We start from the raw sequence: 26,443 nt of genomic DNA on the forward strand, positions 1-26,443 counted from the left end.
GTACTACATAGAGCCATGGCTACATGGAACTCTTCCACATCAGGTAACTGATGCAAGCAGTAGAATCAGATTTTAAAAAACAGATAACAATACACCATATGGAAGAGCGGGGACTGTGAAGAGAGACACACACACAGGTACAGACACACGCATACGCAGACTGTCGCTAGCACACGCAATCTACATACACGTATATGGTAATATTGTTGTATGGTGGTATTATACATTTTGTATTGTAGATATGTAGTGGTCTAATATTGTTATGGTGTACAGTTTTATCTTTTGTTTTATGTGTGATGTAAGTGCTTTAATGTGTTTGGACCCCAGGAAGAGTAGCTGCTGCCTTGGCTAATTGGGATCCCTAGTAAATACAAATACAGGGGTAGCCTACTCAAATCTGAGCCTGGAGTTCTGGATGAGCCTACTGCTTTCTTTTCTCCTTGGTAGTTAGTTAGATGAATGTCATTGACTGGCCAGACATCCCACTCACCCAGAGCCCTATATTTCTGAATCAGTGTCAGGTTAGAGGGGGGGAAATTACAATCATCAGTAGAGGTAGAGGTCCAGATTTGAGAAAAAGTCATGTAATTGCAAGAAAATATTGGGGAAATGCAGCATTCCATTAACTGCAGTATTAGGTTCTACCACTGGGTGTCACTAGTGTCTGTCTTGCAATCCTTCAGTCGTTCTTTAGGAACAGCTTGCAATGTGGCATAGGGAGGCCTACTTAAACATTGATCCATATATGAGCCATATAACTTTTTTTCCAATACAGAAGAATATTATTGACATCCATTGTTCAAGATTTTTAAATCGTCAGTAGACAATTTATTTAATGGTTATTGGTGCATTTGATTTTGTCACTCTGAATTGATAGCCTATGCCCAGTCTTTCAGCCTATGATTGATTTCAAGTCAATACCGGATAGTTACCAAAAAACATCTGATAATGATATAGCCTGTTGAACAATATCGCAATAGATAAATGTACAATTCTGTTGGCAGAAAGTCATAGTATGAATTCATATTCGAATAGTGGAAGTGTTGTACTCAATTGATCTAATTAGTCTGATCACAGACACAAACGCACACACAAATTAGTACCCTATTTTCTCAAATAGGAAGCAATCAAATAACCTATTGTTTCAAAGTAGTTTTAAACCTAAATAAGTGGGCTACAAAACTGGATGAAAACGGCTAGGCTACTCAAGGCTGTATTTATTCCAAATTTTGTTTGGGCTTCAATTTCACGATGGACCTCCAACATAAACGAAAACGTTAGGGCTAGCCTACTATTTGTCCTTGTTGAACGGACAATAAATATGTCATGAGTCATATTTAGGTCTATGGCTGAAAGCATTTCTCAATAGCCTAAGCTACAGCTTCTTTAAAATGAATGGGTATGGATAGACAAAAGTTACATTTGGATATAGTTACCTAGGCTACTAGGCTATGTCACATGATGAGCACATGCAGATGTCCCTTTATCTAAAAAGTAGATCTAGAATTGACTGGATTGATTCTGTTCCTTTTGTGTTTCGGCTAATAGTGGGTCGGGTGGCAACTCTTTTAATGTGCAAATCAAAGCTATGATGGAGAGCCAATGAGGACACACTCCTAAATCCTGTTGGCGCTCACGCTTGACACACCGCCTACGTCACCGTTGGGTTACCCAATCGCAACAGAAACACCCCGTCTACTTTCTGTTTTCTACTCTCAAAGTTTTTACTTTTGCGGTAAAAGACAGCGGAAAGTGATGATAATGTTTTATTATCTCAATGATCGTCTTGTGCATCGGAAAGAAATGGTGGCGTTTTATCAATAGATTTCAAACATTCAATAATATCATCTCTAAAGCAGTCTGTCCAAGTTAGCGAGGACGACGTGGGAAATTCATCCTATTTGAACGACTTTATTCTCAAGATTTGCAAGGTTGAAGAAGCGGAGTTATCCCTGTAATAATGGGTATTGGATCTCGGCTAAATTAATCTGGGATTTCATCTAGCATGGTTTCGTTTTAAAACACGACATTTTCATTTTAGAGACAATTTTTCAGGCGCTCAGTTTGCAAATGTTGAAGTTGGGCTAATATTGGCCTACCTCCAAGGAGACTTTTATTATTTTGTCTGTTTGATGAGAAAAACTTTCCATTATCACTTGAGAACGTGAGCATTGCGGGTATTTTTGTTGTTGACATAACCGTCGCATTTACCTATTCTCGGTTATGTTAGCCGTGGGGCAGATGGACGGGTCCAGACAGAGCGCTTTCCTCTTAAGCACCCCACCTTTAGCAGCTCTGCATAGCATGGCGGAGATGAAGACCCCACTCTACCCAGCCTACCCGTTATCTTCCACCGGGCCGGCCTCTTCTACCTCACCTACTGCCACCTCTCCAAACCCCGGTGGCATCCCGGTGTCCTCACCGGGGATCAAACCATCCTCCGGAATGTCATCTCTCGGATCCCCCCATCAATGCAGCGCGCTAGGAACACCTCATGGAATAAACGACATCCTCAGTCGTCCCTCGATCCTTTCCCCAGGAGCTGCTGCTGCCGTTGCTGCGTCCTCTTCTGCCGGAATCTTGTCCGGAATGCCCCGCTTCAGTAGCTTGAGCCCCCCGCCACCCCATGGGCTCTACTTCAGCCCCAGCGCTGCAGCAGTGGCAGTGGCTCGCTACCCCAAGCCGTTGACAGACCTTCCAGGCAGGACCCCGATATTCTGGCCAGGAGTCATGCAAAGCCCACACTGGAGAGACGCCAGGTTCGCATGTTCACCCCGTAAGTAACTAGTCCACGTTTTTGAGCTATCTGAACTTCAATTTAACTTATTTTTATGGTTAATGTATAGGCTACAGGGGATATTAGTAATTCCCCAGTAGCTTATGGTATTTATTCCTAAAAACCGAAGCTGATCTGACTTGAATGTCTAGCTGCAATGTGCATTATTAAAATGGACCGAACAAAAGTTTATATTATAACAGCTCAAATTCAATTGATTATGATATCGTATGAGAATATTTTAACATTATGCCTATTCTAATATCATATAAATATGAAATAGCTTACTATTGGCATATTCTATCAATAGGCTACATTTAGTTTAATGGACTAGATGCTTTATGTTTTACATTTTCAGATCAGAATTCTGTACTGCTCGACAAAGATGGAAAAAGAAAACATACACGTCCCACCTTCTCTGGACAACAAATATTTGCCCTGGAAAAGACTTTTGAACAAACGAAATACCTCGCTGGGCCAGAGAGAGCACGACTGGCCTATTCGTTGGGAATGACAGAGAGTCAAGTGAAGGTAAGACATATTCTGAAATAGTCTTTATAAAATCCAATGCATAATAATATTGTTTAATAAGTAGCCTGTAGTTAACCTGCAACTAAAGGGGAGCACACTAGCCTCTTGTAGCCTCTGCTACTCAATTTGACAATTTCTCACGCTTTCCATTTGAAGTGCCTCGTGTATTTTAGACAATGCTTTGTCTTTCGTTTCAATATTTCTAAATAGAAAGATATAGCCTACACTTTCAGTCGAATAACAGTGGTCAAACGAATCTAAATAGAAAGATATAGCCTACACTTTCAATCGAATAACAGTGGTCAAACGAATCTAAATAGAAATGACTGTCTATTGCATTTCATATGAATGAATCGTTAAAGAGAATTCTCAAATAGGGCTAATTGTGGTTATAGTCACAACTATAAATATTTCTAAAATATTAGTATGTATATTTAATAAATTAATAATAAAGTAAACTACAATTTAACGAAGCATTTTGTTAATTTATGTCATGGAAATAATGGTAGCAACGTTTTGCAGTGCAGAGCAGCATGTAGATGTTTGCCAACAACATGGAAGGACGTAAATTAAAACTATATTTTCTCTTTAAAAAAATCTTTTGTCAATTTTTCTAAACGAACGATTAGAATGGAATATAACCTACTCTTATTTGAACATGTGGTGACTTCACGTGACCTAGACATATGCCTTTTTCATTTGGCATATTAGCAACGTTTGTAGGCCCAGGCTACATAAATGATATGCAAATTATGTCTGATGGTTGTTAATCAATATCTTTGCAATAGATTAAGAGGTCCTTTGTTTGCATGTAATCAATGAATATCAACTTTTTAGGTGTGGTTTCAAAACCGAAGAACTAAATGGAGAAAACGGCACGCGGCTGAGATGGCTTCGGCAAAGAAGAAGCAGGATTCTGAGACCGAGAGGCTGAAAGGGGCTTCGGAGAACGAAGATGATGATGATGATTATAACAAGCCGTTGGACCCTAACTCAGACGACGAGAAAATAACACAACTACTGAAAAAACACAAACCAAACTCCTCACTCCTTATTCATACGTCAGAAAACGACAGTTCGTAGACAGACACGGGGGGGAAATACTTTTGACGCAACATTTCAAAGTGGAACTGGTGCAGGTTGTCCCTTTTCTCGTCCAAGTTTTGAAATTAATAAATTTGCACGAGGACGGAGGACGCATGCCAGATCAAAGGACTAGACGCAATTTTGTAGTCTGGATCATTGGCCAAAACATGGACTCTTCAATTTATAGAAGTTTCAGCATTAAGAAGATGGTACTTACATGTAAATAGAAACGTGAGTTGTATTAAATAGAAATTATATTACTGTGAATATTTATGTGTAAAAAAAAAAACTTTTTTTTGTATCAAGTACTGCTGAGTCTCTTCCTCTCAGTTCTGACGTCTGACATTGTTCTAGCTTTGTCAATTGTTAAAAGCGTAGCCTATATTCTCATCTTCATTTTCGTTTAGTATTTGAAATTTACATTACATTTCATAGTGAAGTAATAAGATACACCTGTTTATAGGACCCAATTTTCAACCTTTATGGACTCCGAAACAATATCAGAACAAGCTTACCTAAACCTATTCGCTTTGTATACTGAGTATAAGAGAAAAAATAAATTAAATTGGCCACATATTTTACGTGTGAAAAATACTGGTTGTGACACAATTGAAGTACATTTGTAATATACATGAATACTGTTTGTCTCCCTATTGGTAAAATGTTTTTTCCCCCACATGTTACTTAATTTATATAATGTTTTAAGTTTGTAACAGTGATTGAATCCTGCATAAATGTGTAGGCCTAACGTTACCGCAGGTTCATATGTAATGCACTTTTATTTAATAAAAGATAAAATGCATGAACGTTGCTTTACTCTGGACATAAAACAATTACATGTTGTTCTCGGCAGAATTAAGCTAATGGAGAACATAATGGAAAAAGCATAGGGGGAGGGTCAACTAAATTATTTAATTTAGTTTTATTTTATCTACCTATAGGCCTACATTTCTATTTGTGTACATTAACGAAAGACATTTGAAGATATAAACAGGCTTTTGAGACACTGTTACTATTCATCTTAATGTAGGGGTAATCTCTTTTTGCAGGGCAGCGTAAAGTTTTACATTTGTTTATGTAAACAGTTATTATTATTGCTGGTGTTGTCATGCCACGTTTCCTTGCTATGATATAGCACCAGCAATATGCACATCTATTGTTGTAGGCCTATAACCACGCTATAATAATAATAATAATAATAATTTATAGTAAATCAATAACAGTATATTCACTTTGCAGTGCTTTTATAAAAAATATTCTGCACTCTTTCCCTAGATTACTGGATTATAGAATAGATTTTTGAATATCGAATCGAATAAGTAAGCCTAGACCCCAGAGGGTACAACTAGTATGGACTTGCGTTCACAGTATCGTATGAGCCGATATTAATGAATTATAATTGTCTATCTGGCTGAAATTGTTCCTCGTGCGATGGCGTGAAGATATAGTCGATGGGCAGAATATTCCAACAGTCACAGACAGTTAAAACATGGCCTGAAAAGTTCATAATTTATTTATCTGTCGAAGAATCTAGAAATTCACTCCGCAGTGTCTATGCCTCTTCAGGTTCGCATGATTACATCAGCATGTTCTTTTAAAATTGGAAATCACTCAACCGATTCACAGCGCTAGTAAATATTTAATTTATCAGATGTGGATATAAGTAAGTAGAGGCATTTGCCAAGTCATTTTGGAGAGACTCACTGTTAGTAAATGCTAGATTTAAGACTTTAGCCTTTTGAGAAGGGTATGTGATAGTGTCATCAAAATTTGGTATAAGTTATATAGACTAAGTCTAGAGATAAATGCACATTTTAAAATCTAATCGGCAATTTTATTGTACATTTGCAATATGGTAGTCCTAATAGCAACCTACATATCTACAATGAACAGTTTGAAATAAAAGTAAGTTCAGGACACTGAAAGAACACAACGATGTCTCTCAGTTAGATATGATTTCGAGTGCAGAAATGGTTAGCTACTCCGATGTAAGCCTCTACGAAATATATGCTACCAGACAGAAGGACCTGTAGCTTATGGGTGGACAATGAGGGCAGTTATACAGTAAATGGTTTGTAGAGTTGAAAGGTAGGCCAATGCGTGCCAGTAGAGGCTGCTATTTGTATAACCATTTGAGATTCAAGCTATTACCTACTAAGTAACATTCTCAATTAACATGTTAAAAATGTGGTGGCAGTGTATTTTGTTTGACCACTTTTTCTGTCCACTTTCTCTTTGAATATGCAGCACAACTACAACTGCAGGATTTCAATAAATACATTTTGATCTGCCATTTTGCCTCAAGTCTACACTGCCACCACATTTTTTAACATGAAGTTAATTGATAAAAGTATGCAATGATGGAGAACAACAGCGGACAATGAGGATTTGTATGTCTTACATTATAAATATTATTGTGGCATATTTTCGAACGTCATTAGCAATTTTTTTGCCTACTAATTCAGGCGATATATTTGATGCCATTTATAGACCGCACTAGGGCCTAACAGGAACGTCATAGTTCCGACCTTCATGTTGCACAGCGTAACGCATGCGCCTCTTCAGGGTTGAAACTTTTTTTTATAGCTGTCCGGTCACAGTGGCAGAAAAGTCGAATGAAAACTGCACAGGTAAGCATGTTTTTATATTTTCACAGACATTATGTGAGCGTCAAATGACAAGATCATGAACACGTGAAACATCCGACCGGTTCAAGTTAGATATTTGGGCAATAGGCCCACTGTAGGCTATTGTCGATCCTATAGTCCTATTCAGAGCATCATGTTTGTAGGCTATGCCAATATGACTGGAATGCATTTTCTATGTGTACTGGAGTAAAATGCTTACCATATTATACTTTTTTGTTTGATGAAAAAGGCAATATTTGACGTGTATCCTTTTTACTCGGTTCCTCCTATTGCTCCCATGCTGCTTCTGTTCACACTTGCAGCGAACATGAATCTCTCTAGCACAAACCAGTGATTAGTTCCTTAAATTAAAGGCATCCATCCCAATAAGGGAAACTAATTCCAACCTAATCCATTCATGGACGCTCACTACCTTTTGCGCCTAACGACGATAGTATCTTCTGTCCGGGGGTGTTTTGTTAAGAGACCCGATACTCGTTCAGGACATTAAAACGCATCGCATGCAACAAGGATTTGGAAACATAAGGACAGTATATTTTATACCAGCTATAAATAATTTTCAAAAAATAAAAGGTTCAATTATCTCACACCTTTATAGGGTTAGAGTTAGTGTTCCCACACGGCCATATGACGACTACCTACTCCATTATTATTACATTGAGTAGCTAGGTCCTTTTCAGTGGCCACACTCAATGGAAGTATTTCAGATTGGGGGCGGTATGGCGATGTCAAGTCATGGCGTTTGGGGATAGCTCCTCCATATAACTGGCATCTCACACTGCCACAGGGGTCAGTGCAGCCACTGCATTGTGTGCTACTTGTCATTCTTAGCGGCTGCTTTTCAATTTGCTGCCTGTGCTATAATATCAGTCAGCACCAAAAGCACTCAACATGGGCTTTGTCCCGTCCACCTCTTCAAATGGATTTTGAATGAGGAATTAAATACAGACTCACTCTGGGTGAGATCTAAAGAGTGCATGTTTGATGACAGAAATGGAGTTATGCTGAAAAGCGGCAACAACAGTGGTTATCACTGGACATGGTTTTCATTTTGTCACGATAAGGCCACAATATTCTAACACTGGGGATTTTATTCTTGTGAGATTTTGATAAAATGTGATTTTTTAGCACAGATAGTTTTATTTGGGGGAAAATACTATTTGTTGATGCACCAGATAACACTGGTTCTGTGCATTCCAGGTGCAGGCCTAGTGAACACTGGTTCATTGGTTTGCATTGTGGGTACCACCAGACCTAGATTATTTAGGGTATTTCAATTACTTTCAAAGTATTTAGATGTGTTTTATTTGAAAAGACAAGTAGGCCTAGTTGAATATTGGAATCTATTTTTAAAATAATACTTATATACTCAAGTACACTCGCATGCATTTAACCCAGGTATTTGAAAATAGTATTTGAAATAAGTATTTGAAAATACGTTCAAATAGTTGGCTATTTATAGGGAATTATTTGAAAATACTTCAATAGAAGTAGTTGATTTGGGCCACATTATTTGAAGATTCTCAAATACACAGAAAATAAGTATGTAAATAACAAATAATCAAAACATTTTGAACCCAGGTCTGGAGAACACTGGTTCGGTGGTTTCCAGGTGTGGAGAACATTGATTCTGTGGGTTCCAGGTGTGGAGAAGACTAGTTCTATGAGTTCCAGGTGTGGAGAATGTGGGTGGTGTTCCTCGGGGACTGGCAGCAGCATCTGTTGACCAACTGCTCTGCCAGACTGCCAGCCAGCATGCTTGCTGACAATGCTCACCTACACCATTCTGCCAACCACAGCTATCCTGCTACATCTACCCAGATGCTACAGAGTCTCCAGCTTCCCACATGAAACACATCCTGGAGGAGAGGTTAATTAGTAGATAAATACATGCCCTGCTTATAAAAAGGGCATTTGCACTGTCTCACCTGCACAGTCTCGCTATGCCTCAACCCTTCATGTACATTGTTATATACAATAGTGTTATTCTTATGCCACATAGTGAATTTCTGGTATTTTGTCTTCAAAAACATTTAGCTTGAAGCAATGTAATGGCAGGATGACTAACTGCATGGTGTTGAAAATAACATGTTTTGGGGAAAGTGTTGCTGAGGTTTAACAAAACCCCCAAACGGATTCATCATAATACCCCAAATATACAATACAGCTGAAGGTTTTAACTCTTGCTTCATATCCCTGCTTGTTGAATTCCCAATCGGCCAAAATAATTAGCTATTTAGTGGTGCGACTAATGTGCTAGCCTTACCCGGCTATCTTTATAAAGAGCCCATTGATTGGGCTCTCAGTTGACCATGTACTACAAGAGATTACGCACAACGACATGTGTCAAAGGGGACTGGAGATCCCACACTGTGAATTGTGGCTCACATTTGCCTGCAGCCTTATCTCTCCCCTCTCCCGTTTGGAGGCTTGTGATAAGGAGCGCCTTGGGAGCCCCCATTATGAAAACCTATCCGGCCACACAGTAATTGACTGTCAGAGAGGAACAGAACAGGGGCTTTTCACAGTGTTCACATTAGAGACTGATTCCCTTCTTTATGTTGTAACTTTTCCCCTGTTTCTTCCCATGTAGGCTTGAATAAAAACTTTGTGTGGTCTAGAGCTCTGATTGCACCTCGTTCCATAAGAATGTAACTAATTCATTCTTGCAGTGTTACACTGCTCAGTGAGCGTAGTAATCAGTGGCCCATAGGGCCTGGAAATAAAGTAAATGTTAATTGCTCTGTCTGCTTGAGCAAATAAATTACAACTTATGTTGATGATTAACTCAATCCTACAGTGGATGAGGGTTTATGCAGGTGACAGGTGCTTCTGGAATCTAGAAGAATTTACCTGGTGTTGTGTGTGTGTGTGTATTTGGTCAGTCAGATCAAATCTACAGTCTTTAGGCTTTGTGGTGTTGTCACCATGTCCCCCGACTGTCCCCTGCCTCTGTTTTTGGGGAAGACACCCTGGGTGGGAGGTTCTCTCAAGTATTTATTCTGAGATAATCTCCCCTAATGATGTCTCTCCTCTCTGCTTCTGTCAATGTCACCGCTCCTTCACAGGCTTATGAACAGATGTAGATGCTCAAATATAGAGTTTTGTGTCAACATGATTATAACCACACTTCAACCTAATCCTTACACAGAGACACCAGCACAGTGACTGTACACGCTTAGAAAAAAAGGTGCTATAGGAGAACCCCCTGAAGAACCCTTTTTTGGTTCCAGGTAGAACCCTTTTGGTTCCAGGTAGAACCCCTTTGGGTTCCATGTAGAACCCTATCCACAGGGGGTTCTACATGGAACCCAAAAGGGTTCTGCCTGGAACCAAAAAAGGTTATCTTATGGGGATATTGTGTACGTGTACTAGTAATAACAAATTCTCACTTTGTTCTGTCTGTGCACAGCTTCCCATTGCTGTAATGTTGTTTCTTATTAAAAAAGGGACACAAACTGCTGTGATTGATGAGGAGGCTAAAGTTTGTTATGGCCTTATTCAAAGGGCTCTGCGCAGACGCTCGCTGCTTGGTGAAAGACTGTGTCATTTCTCCTGCTTTGGAATAGGGGAAGGAGGGCAAGGGTAAGGCTGGGCTAAGTAATGACAAAATGAGCACCTTCAGTAGACTCTGGCTGTGAAAAAACCTGCCCTCATCACCCAAGTATTTTGTTCTGAATTTTATTAGCACTAGCCGTGCTAAAATAACCTGTTAATACGTATCATAGTGCAGCAATAATAACCTCCTCAATCATATTTTAAAAGTCACGTCAAGCCGGCCCAGTATAATTCATCTCTATGCAAATACATCAGTGTCAGCCCATTAATGTATTGCAAAGGGGATTTAATAAAATGCATTCTTCCTTCTTTTTTTACTCAGGAACAATAAAACACGAGCCCTGTTGCTCAAGAATTATAGCAACTATTACAGTAACACATGGACAGCATGCACTCTGAAAATAAAAACCAACAGATAAAGTGGCAGGGTCATGGTGGGGTGCAGACACTTAGGAAAATGGCAGTGAAGTAATAGATTGCGCCCTGGCTGTCTGAGGAGGCCTTAGCCTCCCTTGGAAATCAAAGCCTGATTATACATTCATTTGGGTCTGGATCCCCGACGTAGGATGCATAGCCCTCACTCACCAAGGTGGAGTTATTGCCAGCACAAAGTATAGTGAGGGTAATGAATTAAGGAGGCAGTAAAAAGGTGATGAAGTGCATTCAGAATGTGTTATGCCCGTAATGAAATTAAAGCAGCAGTGTGGCACGGGATATGGAGTGTATAGGCTCTAGCTATAGAGAAGGTAGGAAGGGAGGGAAAGTGTCCACTGGTTGGTGTAGGTTGAATAATGGTCAAAAGCTTACATGTAGAGTTCCCAGTTTGGCGTTGTTAATAGGAGGTGATATTTTATAGCAGTAGTTGCTAAGTCGTGTTGGAGGAGTCCAGGTCGGGAACTTTTACCTTCTGTCTGTCTGTTGTATTGCTCACACCATGCTGTCATAAGACTGCTCTTTTCTTGTTTCATATACATAATGACTGATGCTCAGTTAAACTATCAAATGGCATGACCCAGCCCAACTGTACTCCAATTGGTGATGGAGTTTCAGTGATTTAGCATGTGTTGTTCTAAGAAGATCGTTGTATGTAACCCTAGAATAGCTTCACAGCATGTGTTCTCTGACTTATATAGACAGCAGCAAGTTTCTCGTTCAGAATTTTGACTTTAATAGTGTGTTTATCTTAGGGGGTGGTGGGGCGGGAGCGTAACCCCCCCCCCGTACGGCCTGATGATGAGGCGCCCCATCCCCTGATTATCTGTCATTTAACGGTTTATCAAAGTCCCAAGATCCTGTCATGGCTGTGTGAACGGTGGATTTCTCTTTTTTATGGAGTCATTAATTTCATGTGGATCATTAGCTTCTATACACATCCTGTGTTTTGACAAATGCAGCCTGGGAATTATGTACATAATGTCCCTCCCACGGCCGTCTTCATAGGCCCCCCTTCCCATCCGGCAAATGCATCACGTGATAAACAGGGAAGTGCACCCCCCCAAATGTGTTTCGAGGGGTGTCTCTGCTCAGGCCCATCACTCCATTTCTGTAGACGGCTCATTCAATAGCAACCGCGGTGTCGCTGTGACACATGTGGCCATTGACAGCATTTTCATTGTGACTATTGGTGCGTTTGGGGGAAACGGGATTAAATATTAGGTCTGTATGATAAATGATGAAAAGGTGAACATCTGTAGCCACAGTAATATTATGATCACATCTGATGTTGCTTTACTGTGACCAGTGATGTTTTGGGGGGAATAAGGGGTGCACGTCTCATTCAAGATGCATTTGGTTGGTTTTAGAGGATTGCTCTGATTAGTAATTTGTCTGTGGTCCCAAGGTTGTCGCTTCTGCACGAATAACTGCATTTGAAAATAGTGATTTTAAAACTTTCCCCCTGAAATTCACTCTGTCCCGAAAGTATTAATGGGCTAATGTCTTTAAAATCCCTTTACTGTGAATAAGTAATTGCAGCAAGTAATGGAATTTTCAGGATGAAAATGGAATTGAAACCATTGCCTCTAAACACCTCCACTATGTTATTGAACCTGGGGTGGAGATGATTGTTCTAATGTTATATTTTTTGGCGACTCATTGTAAATGTGGACGATTCACCTATATGTTCTCAGAGTGTATTGCTCTGGTGAAAGCTTAAGTGAGAGGCAGGAGCATGAACTCCAGACAGCCTCACTTTGTAAAGCGCTAATATCTAAAATGCTTCTTATGACGTACTTATGAAGTCAATCTGGGAGAATCTATTGATCTGAATGCCAAATCATAGGATGTCTGTCTATGCCAAATCAGGCCGGACCAAGGAGAGAGGGGTACTTAAGTGCATGGTCCTGACCTGGCTCTCCTTCCTGCGACCCTCATGACTACTGCTCCAGACGCTCCCCAGTGTCAAAGGGCAAAGGTCAAACAACCCGCCCCAAGGTCACCCGACATCAACATTGCTGGGCATTTCATTTCATTTTCAAGACAACATAGTGTATACACAAAAAATGAAATCCTTTTTAACAGTGGTGATTTCGTGCAGTGAGGGGGAGAGGCTAATTGAATAATACTCTGATTTAACTGCCAAAGTATTTTCTCTGTTGTATTTAATCAATACTTAAGACTCATAATACCCCAGGTCATCGGGAGAGACATTTCCATAATCAATGATAAGAGGCTCTCAAGTTCATCAGGTTATTGTGCTCTCCCTCCTTCCTCATCTTTCATATACTTATTTATTGTCAGGCTGCCTGTCAGATAGATAGGGAAAACACTCCATGAGCCCAGGAGGTATCTCAGAGGACTCTCAGCTGTGCCAGTTGCCTGGGTAACCAACCACTCTCACTCTCTCTCTGTGTGGCCCTCTCACTCAGAGGTCAGGGTGAGATCACTGGTGCTGTGGACCTTGGTTCAGGCCTGACCTGACGTAGTAAAGGCTCTTTCTGTGAGAACTTGTGATGACCTCATCTGACACTGTGCTTCTATGACCCCTCACTCTGGGCAGAGTGGTCATTTTGGTGGGACAGTTTTCTCAGACCAAGTAGCAGTAATGGAAAGGGGTTTGTTGTCAGATGGTTAATGGTACCCACGTAAAGCCAGTCCTCTGTTAGGCACTTGAAGTGCTCAGTATAGTGTACCTTTTGTAAAAATGGAAGAATGTGTAAAATATGTAACGTTTTGTAAGATGGTAATGGTGGCATTGTAACACAATGTTTTCACACAAAGTGCATATTCACTTGTTACGCATGTCGTTTCAGGTATGAATTGTAGATACATCAGCATATACGGTATATCAACAGCAGCTATGTATTCCTGTTGTAAATCATCACATAGTGTAAGCCCCATGTCCTCTCTGTCTGTTTGTTCTCAGTGGACGTCATGGCATGACTGTTGTTCTTTAAATTTTATTTAATTTTGTTTTATTTTTACGAGAGCCAATAAAACACACATTGATGCCCCGAGCTGTTAAACTCGTAAGAGCTTCAACAAAACTCCTCAGTCATTGGCCTGCCAATAAAAAATGAAAACCCATTTAACCCAGTGGAGGTGCTGTGGTCAGTCAATAAACCAAACAAGGCGGAGTGCAGGTTGGACCGGGCTGCGCAGGCCTCTGGTGGAGATGGCAAGGTCAGAGAAGAGATTGTAGTGAAAGGTTCAACAGACAACAAAGAACAATCCGATTCTAATATGGATATGTGCGGACCTAGTAGTGTGTCAGGGGAGTGGTGAGAGAAAGTTGGGAAAGTCATGCTTCTCTTGCAGTTACAGAAACATTTACGCATATCCTTTTGGTGTATGGTGTGTTGTGTTCGTGTGTTAATGTGTGGGCGGGAAGGACACTAGAGAGATCAGTGAAGTTGATTCGGATTTGCATTTTCGAAAATCAACTGCAAGCCCAAATGACTTCGTTAATAAAGACCAATAGCAATTGTTCCTCCGTACATACAGAGAGAAAAAAGCACTGGGCTTGGCTGTGGTCTTTAGTATACTCTCTGAGGTATCTAGGCTAATGGGGCCTGCAGCTTTTCCTTCCTCATGTATGAAAGGAATGAGGATAGGGGCATATGATCACATTCATTCACTAGTCTTTACACTATCTCTGGTATCATTGACTAGTAAACCTTAACAAATGATCTGTAGCAAGATGTGGTCACGTGTTCTGTACTGTAACTAGAAATAAGCCTCCAGGATGCTGTATGATTTCATTACAGAAGGATGTTCTCTGTTTGAGAGAGAAATAGGAAAATAGTGACAAGTTTCTATCATGTATAGTAACTTTCCCAGGCAGAATCACGTCCATATACTGTAAGGCCCTGTTCCTGTGTGTGAGGTGATGCATCAGGCTTGCGGGATCTTTCCTCTCTCTCACCTCTCTCCCAGCACAAACAACAAGCGGCCCTGCAGGTCTCTCAAGCTTGTGGCAGAAACTAGGCCACCATCTCAATCCTGCTCTGTTGACCTACTCACTTACTGACCCTTGACAGGATAGATTTAATTGATACTCTTTACTTAATATCTAGATATAAATTCACAGGTGCCTGTTCATTTATCAAATTAATTTATTCTCAAAATATCCAAAGGCAAAACCAGTCAAAAATGTAAATGGTAACTTAACAACGTCCTCTAAATCTTTATGGCATCATTGCAATACTTTTACTCCTCAAGTCAATATCATAAGAGTATACCTTAGTAACAGCATTACCAGCATTAATGTACCATTGCACGTCAGGTTTTCAAGGATCAGTTGTCCTGAGGTGTCGCCGTATGGCCTGGTCTGGCTGCAGGGTAAGGAGGGGACTGACCCTGACAGCAGTTGGCAGCTAATTCCCTGAGCCTCTTTGTTCATTAACAGCCCGTGTCTCCCTCCCTGCTGCTGCTGCTGCTGCTGCTGTCTGCTGGTTCTGGCCCATGGAGACGCCCGTTAGGGGCCCTTTTGTAATCCTATAAAGAGGAAAAATACCAATTTGTCACAATTTGTCTCACAGCTTTGTAGGATGTTAAAGAGGGGGTTGATAACGCCTCTCTCTGCCCACCACCAGCCCCCATCACACAAACTCAACATGGGATCCTAGCTGACTGTCACCTACTACAGATATATACTGGGAAAGTCATTGGAAGGGTTAAAATGGCGGTTGGTGCCGTTGAAGATGAGGGATGACAAAACATTTTTTTTATGAGCATGGCCTTATTTCTATTACAGCATATTGGATGACTGTCATTCATATTCCATTCACCCAGCTCAATGTAACATCGATATGTTTAGGCTACTATATATTAAACTAGAATTTGCTCTATACCCATCATGAGGTTGCTACAACCTAGCCACAGGTCAAGAGACAAATTGGAGAAGTCAAGGTGACAGAGAGTGACACATTCAATATCGCCTTGAACACTTTTGCCTGCATCTGATCACTCGCACACACAGTTCCTTTTCATAGCAGCCATGTACAGCACCATCACTTTGCTCACATCTACGCGATCTGCCCTTCCCTTCGCTTGTGGACTTCACAGCACAACACAACAGCTGTCTGTGACCAGGCGCAATAACCTCTCCAAGCCAAACCTTCATACCATAACCGCTAACCTCTACACAGCCCACAACATAGTTGTCACCATATTAATGCTATAGTCAACAAACTATAACTAACGTGTTAGTAAACACACAATCCAATCCATGTGTACAATCACACAGGACAGTGTACAGCAAGCAGTTTAACAGTTACACAAGCAGGCCCCGGTGGCAATACCTTAATAAAACCAAAAGCTTAACTTGACTTGAAAGAGTTTCAGTGTTGGATAGCCTTAGCCAGCTAGCTAACATAAATAGTATTCCTCTCTATTTGAGTCAGGTTGTTGAGTAGGCTAAATTAGCTGCATTACCTAGCTAAGTAAGTGAAAGGTAAACTAAGAAGAAAAAAATATGATGAAATATAGCTCTCTTTCTCTCTCACTCTCTGCTGCTTCCCCTTAATAAAAAATAAAAAAAATGTTCAAAACTGTTAAACTATTGTCTTTCTCTCTCTTTGAGCCAACTACTCACCACACTTTATGCACTGCAGTGCTAGCTAGCTGTAGCTTATGCTTTCAGTACTAGATTCATTTTATGATCCTTTGATTGGGTGGACAACATGTCAGTTCATGCTGCAAGAGCTCTAATAGGTTGGAGGATGTCCTCCAGAAATTGTCATAATTACTATGTAAGTCTATGGAAGGGGTTGAGAACCATGAGCCTCCTAGGTTTTGTATTGAAGTCAAATGTACCCAGAGGAGGACAGAAGCTAGCTGTCCTCCGGCTACACCATGGTGCTACCCTACAGAGTGCTGTTAAGGCTACTGTAGACGTTCATTCCAAAACAGTGTGTTTTAATCAATTATTTGGTGACGTGAATATATTTATTATCGTTTCATCTAAAAAGGATAACTTTTGTAATGTTTCACTATTTTTATTTTTTGAAAATTCACGAAGGATGATGGTCCTTCCCTTCCTCCTCTGAGGAGCCTCCCTGGTGTGAGGCTACTGTTGACCTTCATTGTAAAACAGTGTGTTTTATTCAGTTATTTGCTGACGTGAATATATGTTAGTATGGTTTCATCTAAAAAGGATAGCTTTTTAAATGTTTCACTAGTCAAATGTTTATGAAATTCACTGAGTTAGATGGTCCTCCCCTTCCTCCTCTGAGGAGCCCAGTGAAGGGTTATGTATGGTACAACTTTTATTGAGTACAGGCAAAGTAAGTTTAATATGAACGTTACAGTGTCTTATAAACTTTAGATCTTTACAAAATAAGCAAAATATAGAATGTGAATGAAAAAAGAAATAACACAGCACATTGGTCTGTTGGTCTTGCGAGTGAAAGAGGTCTCTGTGGAACGTTTCTGTATTTAATTACAGCCCGTGTCGTCTTTCAATGGACAGATCATTTTATATTTATTTATGTTTAATGGAGGGCTGCTTCATAGCTTTCTACTTAATTCCTGAATTCAGTAAGAAATAGAGTATACGTCACATGGAATAAGGAGTGCAATGAAAGTATATGAGGCAGGGGCTGTATTTTTAGAATTGGTCATTTGATTTCCATACCAACTTAAGGACAGATGAGGAATTTATAATATAATGATAAACAAATTATAATGAGAATGGCATAGGGAGAAGCAGAAGCAGGCCAGACAGACATTCTTAAAGTAAACCATTATAGAATTACATACTTAAGGATCAATCCATTTTCCTTCCAGAAGACCCAAGACTCGCACGCACGCACACACACACACACACACACACACACACACACACACACACACACACTGTCACGTTCCTGACCTATTTCTGTTAGTGTGTTGTATGTGTTAGTTGGTCAGGACGTGAGTTTGGGTGGGCATTCTATGTTTTCTGTTTCTATGTTGGTTTAAGGGTTGCCTGGTATGGCTCTTAATTAGAGGCAGGTGTTTGGCGTTCCTCTAATTGAGAGTCATATTTAGGTAGGTTGTTTCACAGTGTTCGTTGTGGGTGGTTGTCTCCTGTGTCAGTGTTTGTCGCACCATACGGGACTGTTCGGTTTGTTTTGTACATCGTCATTTTGTGTAGTCTATTTTCCCTGTTCGTGCGTTCTTCGTGTTTATGTAAGTTTGTCGTCCAGGTCTGTCTACTCCGTTTGTTGTTTTGTTTAGTTATAGTGAAGTTCGTGTTTTTTCGTCTTGTCTTTAAATAAATTATGTGTTCACAACCCGCTGCGCCTTGGTTCCATCACTACTCCTCCTTTTCGGTTGAAGAGGAGGAGGACTACCGTTACAGAACCACCCACCGATCCAGAACCAAGCAGCATGAGTTCGAGCAGCGGCCAAGAAATCAGGACTCGTGGACTTGGGAGGAAGTATTGGAGGGAAAAGGTCCTTGGGCGCACATTGGGGAATATCGCCGGGCTCGTGAGGAGATGGAAGCAGCGCGAGCCCAGGAGCGATGGTATGAGGAGGCAGCAAAGAGACGTGGCTGGAGACCGGAGAATCAAGCCCAAAACCGGCGTTATGAGGGGACGTGTCTAGCACGGAAGCCCGAAAAGCCCGTGAGTACTACCCAAAAATTTCTTGGGGGGGGGGGGGCTAAGAGGTAGTGGGCCAAGGGCAGGTAGGAGACCTGCGCCCACTTCCCAGGCTAACCGTGGAGAGCGGGAGTACGGGCAGACACCGTGTTACGCAGTAGAGCGCACGGTGTCTCCTGTACGTGTGCATAGCCCAGTGCGGGTTATTCCACCTCCCCGCACTGGTAGGGCTAGATTGGGCATTGAGCCAAATGTCATGAAGCCGGCCCTACATATCTGGCCACCAGTACGTCTCCTTGGGCCGGCTTACATGGCACCAGCCTTACGCATGGTGTCCCCGGTTCGCCTACATAGCCCGGTGCGGGTTATTCCACCTCCCCGCACTGGTCGGGCGACGGGGAGCATTCAGCCAGGTAAGGTTGGGCAGGCTCAGTGTTCAAGGGAGCCAATACGCCTGCACGGTCCGGTATTTCCGGCGCTACCTCCCCGCCCCAGCCCAGTACCACCAGTGCCTACACTACGCACCAAGCTTCCTGTGTGTCAACAGAGCCCTGTTCCTCCTCCACGCACTCTCTCTATGGTGCGTGTCTCCAGTCCGGTGCCTCCAGTTCCGGCACCACGCACTAAGCCACCTGTGCGTCTCCAGAGCCCTGTACACACTGTTCCTTCTCCCCGTACTCGTCCTGATGTGCGTGCACTCAGCCCGGTGCCACCAGTGCCGGTACCACGCACCAGGCATATAGTATGCTTTGAGAGTCCAGTGTGCCCTGTCCCTGCTCCCCGCACTAGGCTTGAAGTGCGTGTCTCCAGTCCGGTGCCTCCAGTTCCGGCACCACGCACCAGGCCTACAGTGCGTCTCAGCCGGCCAGAGTCTGCCGTCTGCCCAACGGCGCCTGAACTGTCCGTCTGCCAAGCGCCGCATGAACTGCCCGTCTGCCATGAGCCTACAGAGCCTTCCGCCAGACAGGAGCAGCCAAAGCCTTCCGCCAGACAGGATCAGTCAGAGCCATCCGTCTCCGCAGCGCCATCTGAGCCATCCGTCTCCGCAGCGCCATCTGAGCCATCCGTCTCCTCAGCGCCGTCTGAGCCATCCGTCTGTCCCGAGCCATTAGAGCCGCCCGTCTGTCCCGAGCCGTCAGAGCCGTTAGTCAGTCAGGAGCCGCTAGAGCCATTCGTCAGTCAGGATCTGCCAGAGCCGCCAACCAGACAGGATCTGCCAGAGCCGCCAACCAGACAGGATCTGCCAGAGCCGCCAACAAGACAGGATCTGCCAGAGCCGTCAGCGAGCCATGAGCGTCCAGAGCCGTCAGCCAGCCATGAGCGTCCAGAGCCGTCAGCCAGCCATGAGCGTCCAGAGCCGTCAGCCAGCCATGAGCGTCCAGAGCCGTCAGCCAGTCATGAGCTGTCCCTCAGCCCAGAGCGGCTATTTATCCAGAACTGCCCCTCAGTCCAGAGCTGTCTCTCTGTCCGGAGCTGCCTTTCAGTCCGGAGTTGCCCCTCTATCATGAGCTACCTCTCTATCCTGAGCTACCTCTCTAGCCTGAGCTATCCCTCTGTCCTGAGCTATCCCTCTGTCCTGAGCTATCCCTCTATCCCGGTGCTGCCCCTTGTCTCGATGTTACCCAAAGGATTAAGTGGGTGTAATATGAGGGTGATCATTTGTAGGGGGAGATGTAAGCTGGGATTGACTATGATGGGGTGGGGACCTCGCCCTGAGCCTGAGCCACCACCGTGGTCAGATGCCCACCCAGACCCTCCCCTAGACTTTGTGCTGGTGCGCCCGGAGTTCGCACCTTAAGGGGGAGGTTATGTCACGTTCCTGACCTATTTCTGTTAGTTTGTTGTATGTGTTAGTTGGTCAGGACGTGAGTTTGGGTGGGCATTCTATGTTTTCTGTTTCTATGTTGGTTTAAGGGTTGCCTGGTATGGCTCTTAATTAGAGGCAGGTGTTTGGCGTTCCTCTAATTGAGAGTCATATTTAGGTAGGTTGTTTCACAGTGTTCGTTGTGGGTGGTTGTCTCCTGTGTCAGTGTTTGTCGCACCATACGGGACTGTTCGGTTTGTTTTGTACATCGTCATTTTGTGTAGTCTATTTTCCCTGTTCGTGCGTTCTTCGTGTTTATGTAAGTTTGTCGTCCAGGTCTGTCTACTCCGTTTGTTGTTTTGTTTAGTTATAGTGAAGTTCGTGTTTTTTCGTCTTGTCTTTAAATAAATTATGTGTTCACATCCCGCTGCGCCTTGGTTCCATCACTACTCCTCCTTTTCGGTTGAAGAGGAGGAGGACTACCGTTACACACACACACATAATCTAACCTTAAGTTACCTCTATTCTCTATTAAAATACAGTAGGTCCATAATAAAGGCACAGTGGGACACAAAGCAATTAGTACTAAAGAATGAAATGCAAAATGAGCTTTCCAGAGTTATTGGAGGGGTGCTGTTGACTTATTGATCAATAGACAGACCAAAACTCCAAACCGTGTTGCAAACAGCATGGATCTCCTGGAATGATCTGCAACTGTGACACGCTGACTCATGAGAATCAAAGACATTTCATTGGTTTTTGTACCACAGAAATACTCAAAGCTGCCAATCAGCAACATGTAGAACACGGCAAAACATCAGCATAGTTAGGAGCTGTATAGATGGAGCAATCAATCTATCAATTGGTCATTCAGAGCTACCCAGACCAGAGAGGAGGTGTTTAGGCTTGTTCAATACATTGCACCCACAGTGTGATAATTAATGTGACAATGACCTTAAATAATTCAGTTTGCTGTATATGTTTGCGGGGAACGACGACAGGAGTGTTAAAGCAAAGCAATCCACAGTCCACAAAGCAATACTTCACACGTTCTAAGCAATTTCTTCACCGGATCACTCTCAGACTCTGGCCGGCTGAGACGCACTGTAGGCCTGGTGCGTGGTGCCGGAACTGGAGGCACCGGACTGGAGACACGCACTTCAAGCCTACAGTGCGTCTCAGCCGGCCAGAGTCTGCCGTCTGCCCAACGGCGCCTGAACTGTCCGTCTGCCAAGCGCCGCATGAACTGCCCGTCTGCCATGAGCCTACAGAGCCTTCCGCCAGACAGGAGCAGCCAAAGCCTTCCGCCAGACAGGATCAGTCAGAGCCATCCGTCTCCGCAGCGCCATCTGAGCCATCCGTCTCCGCAGCGCCATCTGAGCCATCCGTCTCCTCAGCGCCGTCTGAGCCATCCGTCTGTCCCGAGCCATTAGAGCCGCCCGTCTGTCCCGAGCCGTCAGAGCCGTTAGTCAGTCAGGAGCCGCTAGAGCCATTCGTCAGTCAGGATCTGCCAGAGCCGCCAACCAGACAGGATCTGCCAGAGCCGCCAACCAGACAGGATCTGCCAGAGCCGCCAACAAGACAGGATCTGCCAGAGCCGTCAGCGAGCCATGAGCGTCCAGAGCCGTCAGCCAGCCATGAGCGTCCAGAGCCGTCAGCCAGCCATGAGCGTCCAGAGCCGTCAGCCAGCCATGAGCGTCCAGAGCCGTCAGCCAGTCATGAGCTGTCCCTCAGCCCAGAGCGGCTATTTATCCAGAACTGCCCCTCAGTCCAGAGCTGTCTCTCTGTCCGGAGCTGCCTTTCAGTCCGGAGTTGCCCCTCTATCATGAGCTACCTCTCTATCCTGAGCTACCTCTCTAGCCTGAGCTATCCCTCTGTCCTGAGCTATCCCTCTGTCCTGAGCTATCCCTCTATCCCGGTGCTGCCCCTTGTCTCGATGTTACCCAAAGGATTAAGTGGGTGTAATATGAGGGTGATCATTTGTAGGGGGAGATGTAAGCTGGGATTGACTATGATGGGGTGGGGACCTCGCCCTGAGCCTGAGCCACCACCGTGGTCAGATGCCCACCCAGACCCTCCCCTAGACTTTGTGCTGGTGCGCCCGGAGTTCGCACCTTAAGGGGGAGGTTATGTCACGTTCCTGACCTATTTCTGTTAGTTTGTTGTATGTGTTAGTTGGTCAGGACGTGAGTTTGGGTGGGCATTCTATGTTTTCTGTTTCTATGTTGGTTTAAGGGTTGCCTGGTATGGCTCTTAATTAGAGGCAGGTGTTTGGCGTTCCTCTAATTGAGAGTCATATTTAGGTAGGTTGTTTCACAGTGTTCGTTGTGGGTGGTTGTCTCCTGTGTCAGTGTTTGTCGCACCATACGGGACTGTTCGGTTTGTTTTGTACATCGTCATTTTGTGTAGTCTAATTTCCCTGTTCGTGCGTTCTTCGTGTTTATGTAAGTTTGTCGTCCAGGTCTGTCTACTCCGTTTGTTGTTTTGTTTAGTTATAGTGAAGTTCGTGTTTTTTCGTCTTGTCTTTAAATAAATTATGTGTTCACATCCCGCTGCGCCTTGGTTCCATCACTACTCCTCCTTTTCGGTTGAAGAGGAGGAGGACTACCGTTACACACACACACATAATCTAACCTTAAGTTACCTCTATTCTCTATTAAAATACAGTAGGTCCATAATAAAGGCACAGTGGGACACAAAGCAATTAGTACTAAAGAATGAAATGCAAAATGAGCTTTCCAGAGTTATTGGAGGGGTGCTGTTGACTTATTGATCAATAGACAGACCAAAACTCCAAACCGTGTTGCAAACAGCATGGATCTCCTGGAATGATCTGCAACTGTGACACGCTGACTCATGAGAATCAAAGACATTTCATTGGTTTTTGTACCACAGAAATACTCAAAGCTGCCAATCAGCAACATGTAGAACACGGCAAAACATCAGCATAGTTAGGAGCTGTATAGATGGAGCAATCAATCTATCAATTGGTCATTCAGAGCTACCCAGACCAGAGAGGAGGTGTTTAGGCTTGTTCAATACATTGCACCCACAGTGTGATAATTAATGTGACAATGACCTTAAATAATTCAGTTTGCTGTATATGTTTGCGGGGAACGACGACAGGAGTGTTAAAGCAAAGCAATCCACAGTCCACAAAGCAATACTTCACACGTTCTAAGCAATTTCTTCACCGGATCACTCTCAGGCAGATTATAATGGGTCTATAAAGTCTGGTGACCTCACAGTCTCTCTCATTTACAGCCAATGACTTTAAGTGTGTCCAATCCAATCCTCAGGTATTTATTGAGAGGGAAGCACAGAGCTGCTCTCTAAGTAAATTGAAATCTTTCCTCCCCCTTGGGATATCTTTTCAACTGAATCCTATGACTTGAAAATAGCCTCAGGACTTGAGGGAGGCGGGGGATCATGCACTTAAGTGCCTGGAAATCTAAATATGTGTATATTTCTACCAATATTTGAATTATTCTATATTATTAAAAAAGTGAATATTGTCGTTTTAGGAGTTATGTGTGATCGTCTTTCGAGAAAAAACCCACAATTGAACAATTGAGATAATACTCAATAGCTAATGTGACACACATTTTGTTGTTACACATACATTTAGACCATACAAGAAAACGCAACTTGATGTATATGAGCCACTTCTCACATGATGTAAAGTCTGGGTTTGAACCATATAACTCTGTACACAAACTCCCTCAGCCGTTGGGAGTGAGTGTCCAGCTCTGTGGCCCTCCAAGGCACTCTGCTGCAGCTGTATCAATGGGTTATGTGTGAAATGTAAGCTATGCAGGTCAGAATGGGAAAGAGTCCTGCTAGGCAAATAAACAGTGTGATGTAATAACACAAAGAGACGTTCTCAGCCCTTCCAGGTTCAACCCACACTTCATTACCAATGAAACAAGTTTAACCCCATACAAGAACTCTTATGTCCCCATGGCCCCTTTCAATGATGAGGCATCAATCAAATAATGGTAAATATTCTGTTCAAAAGGTGCACTTTAGTGTGTCTATGGTGGGTTATAATGCAGAAAGATGGATCCTAAAATCAATACAGGATATTCTGTAGAAAGGTGTCAGCATTTAGTATTATGGATCATTTTGACAGATAAGCGGTGGCTATTTTAAGACGAAAACGTTATGGTTCTGTCAATCGATGAAGGGTCCACTACTTTGAGCATGGTCCCTTTTCACGGAGCATTCATCTTTTTAAGTATACTTAAACAGGTCACATCCGATTCTCTGGATAGACTAATGGTGATTTCCGAGGCAGAATTCTCTGTCCATTTAAGGCTAATTGTGGATATCTCAGTAAATGTAATATGCTTAATGCTTCGTTTTGCATTTTGTCCCCTCAACCCCTCAACCCATAGGTTAACACTCGTCCTGCTGCCATCTAATCTTTTGTCCAGGGCATTACCCTGGAGGAATCGAGAGAGAGCAACAACTAAGGGGAGAGGAGAGGTTCAGGTGGTCTGGTCCCTATCCAGAGGGTCAGGTCGTCGGTCCATATCCACTTCTCTGCTTCCTTCATCCCATTTTATCGATCGCACAGCCTCATAAAACACTTATTTTTTTGTTGGTCCTATTCTTTGAGAATCAGTGATTGCTGTGTCTATTTGACATCCTGTTTCACACTGCCAAGGAGAAAAACATCCACCAAAGCCATGGAGGATGAAGTATTTCAGCACCTGTGAATTTGATTTGACGCTGAGTTCTTGTTTGGGTGCTTGTGATCGTGCTTGGCATTTCCACACGTTGACACCGCTCTCTCTGTCTTGTGGTTTGAGAGATGCAGACATGTAGATGAAGACATTAATGGTCCAGCACCTCCTTATTGTTATATAAACCAAGTGTAGAGACAGACAAGCCAATCTCAGATTGATTATGCTGTTCCTCTCCATTGATTGTCCCACTGATGTCCTCTGAAGTGTGTAAAAAACAAGAGCGAAAGTATTATTCCGAAAAAAATGACAAAAACACTAATTTCTATTTGTATTTATTATTTTCTACCATGAAGAGAGGCGAGTGATTGAAGAATAGTTTTTTTTTATTAATTTCATGGATTATTTGCTCATTATGCATTAATCATGGTGTCCCATCTGGAGGGTGCAGGCGTGACTGTGTGAGAAACAGCCATTCTGATCTCAATTAGATTATGCCTCTCCTCTCCGTCTAGCCATAAATCACTTCTCCAAAGTGAAATTAACAGTTACTGGAGCGCATTAATAACCCGCGTCAGGCATGAGGGAAGGGCAGCCACTGGAACCCCCACCCATCTCTCACAATGTTGAAAACATCATTTTGTTTGTGAAATATCAACATTTCACGCCAAGGTTGCTGCCCCCCCTCTCTCGCTCTCTCTCGCGGCGCTATGACAGGGAAAAATGACAGTACGTAGAGCACCAGACATCCACTTACCCGGTCACCAGACACTGGCTGTGCTGTGCGTGTGCTGTGCGCAGCAGCTAAACCAGACCGCGGTCCATGTGGGCTCGTAGCTGAACACAAACTCAGCCCACATAACAACCTCTCTGGATGGAATCCCCAGGATAGGGGATGTCTTAATCCCAGTGTAAAGTCATTAAATAGATAATAATTATTTGCCCTAGAAAATAGCTAATGATTATTTGTTTCAAGCTGGAATCCATAGCGGTGAAACTGCCACGTCCATTTGCGACATGTTACTTCAAACAATAACCACTGTCATCTGCCATCATCGAACATCATTGCACGCAATAGAGCAGCAGAATATTTTTTTTAACCACTATGCTGGATTCTAATTTCCTCAAAAATTTAAATAATAATAAATGCTCCTGGGGCAGCCAGTGAGGCTGTTTTCGCCTGTGACAGATCTCAACTTTAAAGAAATAGTATAAATAATATTAAGATCGACATCAACAACACAAAAATATTATGTGTTGTCATCATTATGGGCCATATGAATAATCCTCGTGGTTGTAAATCCAGAGATAGACATTGGATGCAT

At 42.9% G+C, this 26,443-nt stretch overlaps 1 protein-coding gene across 2 annotated transcripts; it reads left to right on the forward strand.

Annotated features, from left to right (window-relative positions):
• Positions 1-1,631: 1,631 nt before the first annotated feature.
• Positions 1,632-5,195, forward strand: nkx6.1 (NK6 homeobox 1). 2 transcript variants are annotated; one of them, XM_055874824.1, is made up of 3 exons: positions 1,632-2,776; positions 3,111-3,307; positions 4,145-5,195. In XM_055874824.1, exons 1-3 carry the CDS (start codon positions 2,224-2,226, stop codon positions 4,388-4,390), a joined length of 996 nt encoding a protein of 331 aa, XP_055730799.1. In that variant the 5' UTR covers positions 1,632-2,223; the 3' UTR covers positions 4,391-5,195. The 2 variants fall into 2 exon arrangements, with proteins under 2 accessions (XP_055730799.1, XP_055730800.1); XM_055874825.1 differs by having other exon boundaries at positions 1,669-2,776; positions 3,135-3,307.
• The last annotated feature ends 21,248 nt before the right edge of the window (positions 5,196-26,443 follow it).

The sequence above is a fragment of the Salvelinus fontinalis genome, chromosome 21 (genome assembly GCF_029448725.1).
Source record: "Salvelinus fontinalis isolate EN_2023a chromosome 21, ASM2944872v1, whole genome shotgun sequence".
NCBI lineage: Eukaryota > Metazoa > Chordata > Actinopteri > Salmoniformes > Salmonidae > Salvelinus > Salvelinus fontinalis.

Bases quoted from the DNA above. Each gene is read 5' to 3' on its own strand.
- nkx6.1 (XM_055874824.1), top strand. From the start codon at position 2,224: ATGTTAGCCGTGGGGCAGATGGACGGGTCCAGACAGAGCGCTTTCCTC. The intron at 2,777-3,110 runs GTAAGTAACTAG...TTAATGGACTAG, and splicing joins CAGGTTCGCATGTTCACCCC to ATGCTTTATGTTTTACATTT. The intron at 3,308-4,144 runs GTAAGACATATT...TCAACTTTTTAG, and splicing joins TGACAGAGAGTCAAGTGAAG to GTGTGGTTTCAAAACCGAAG.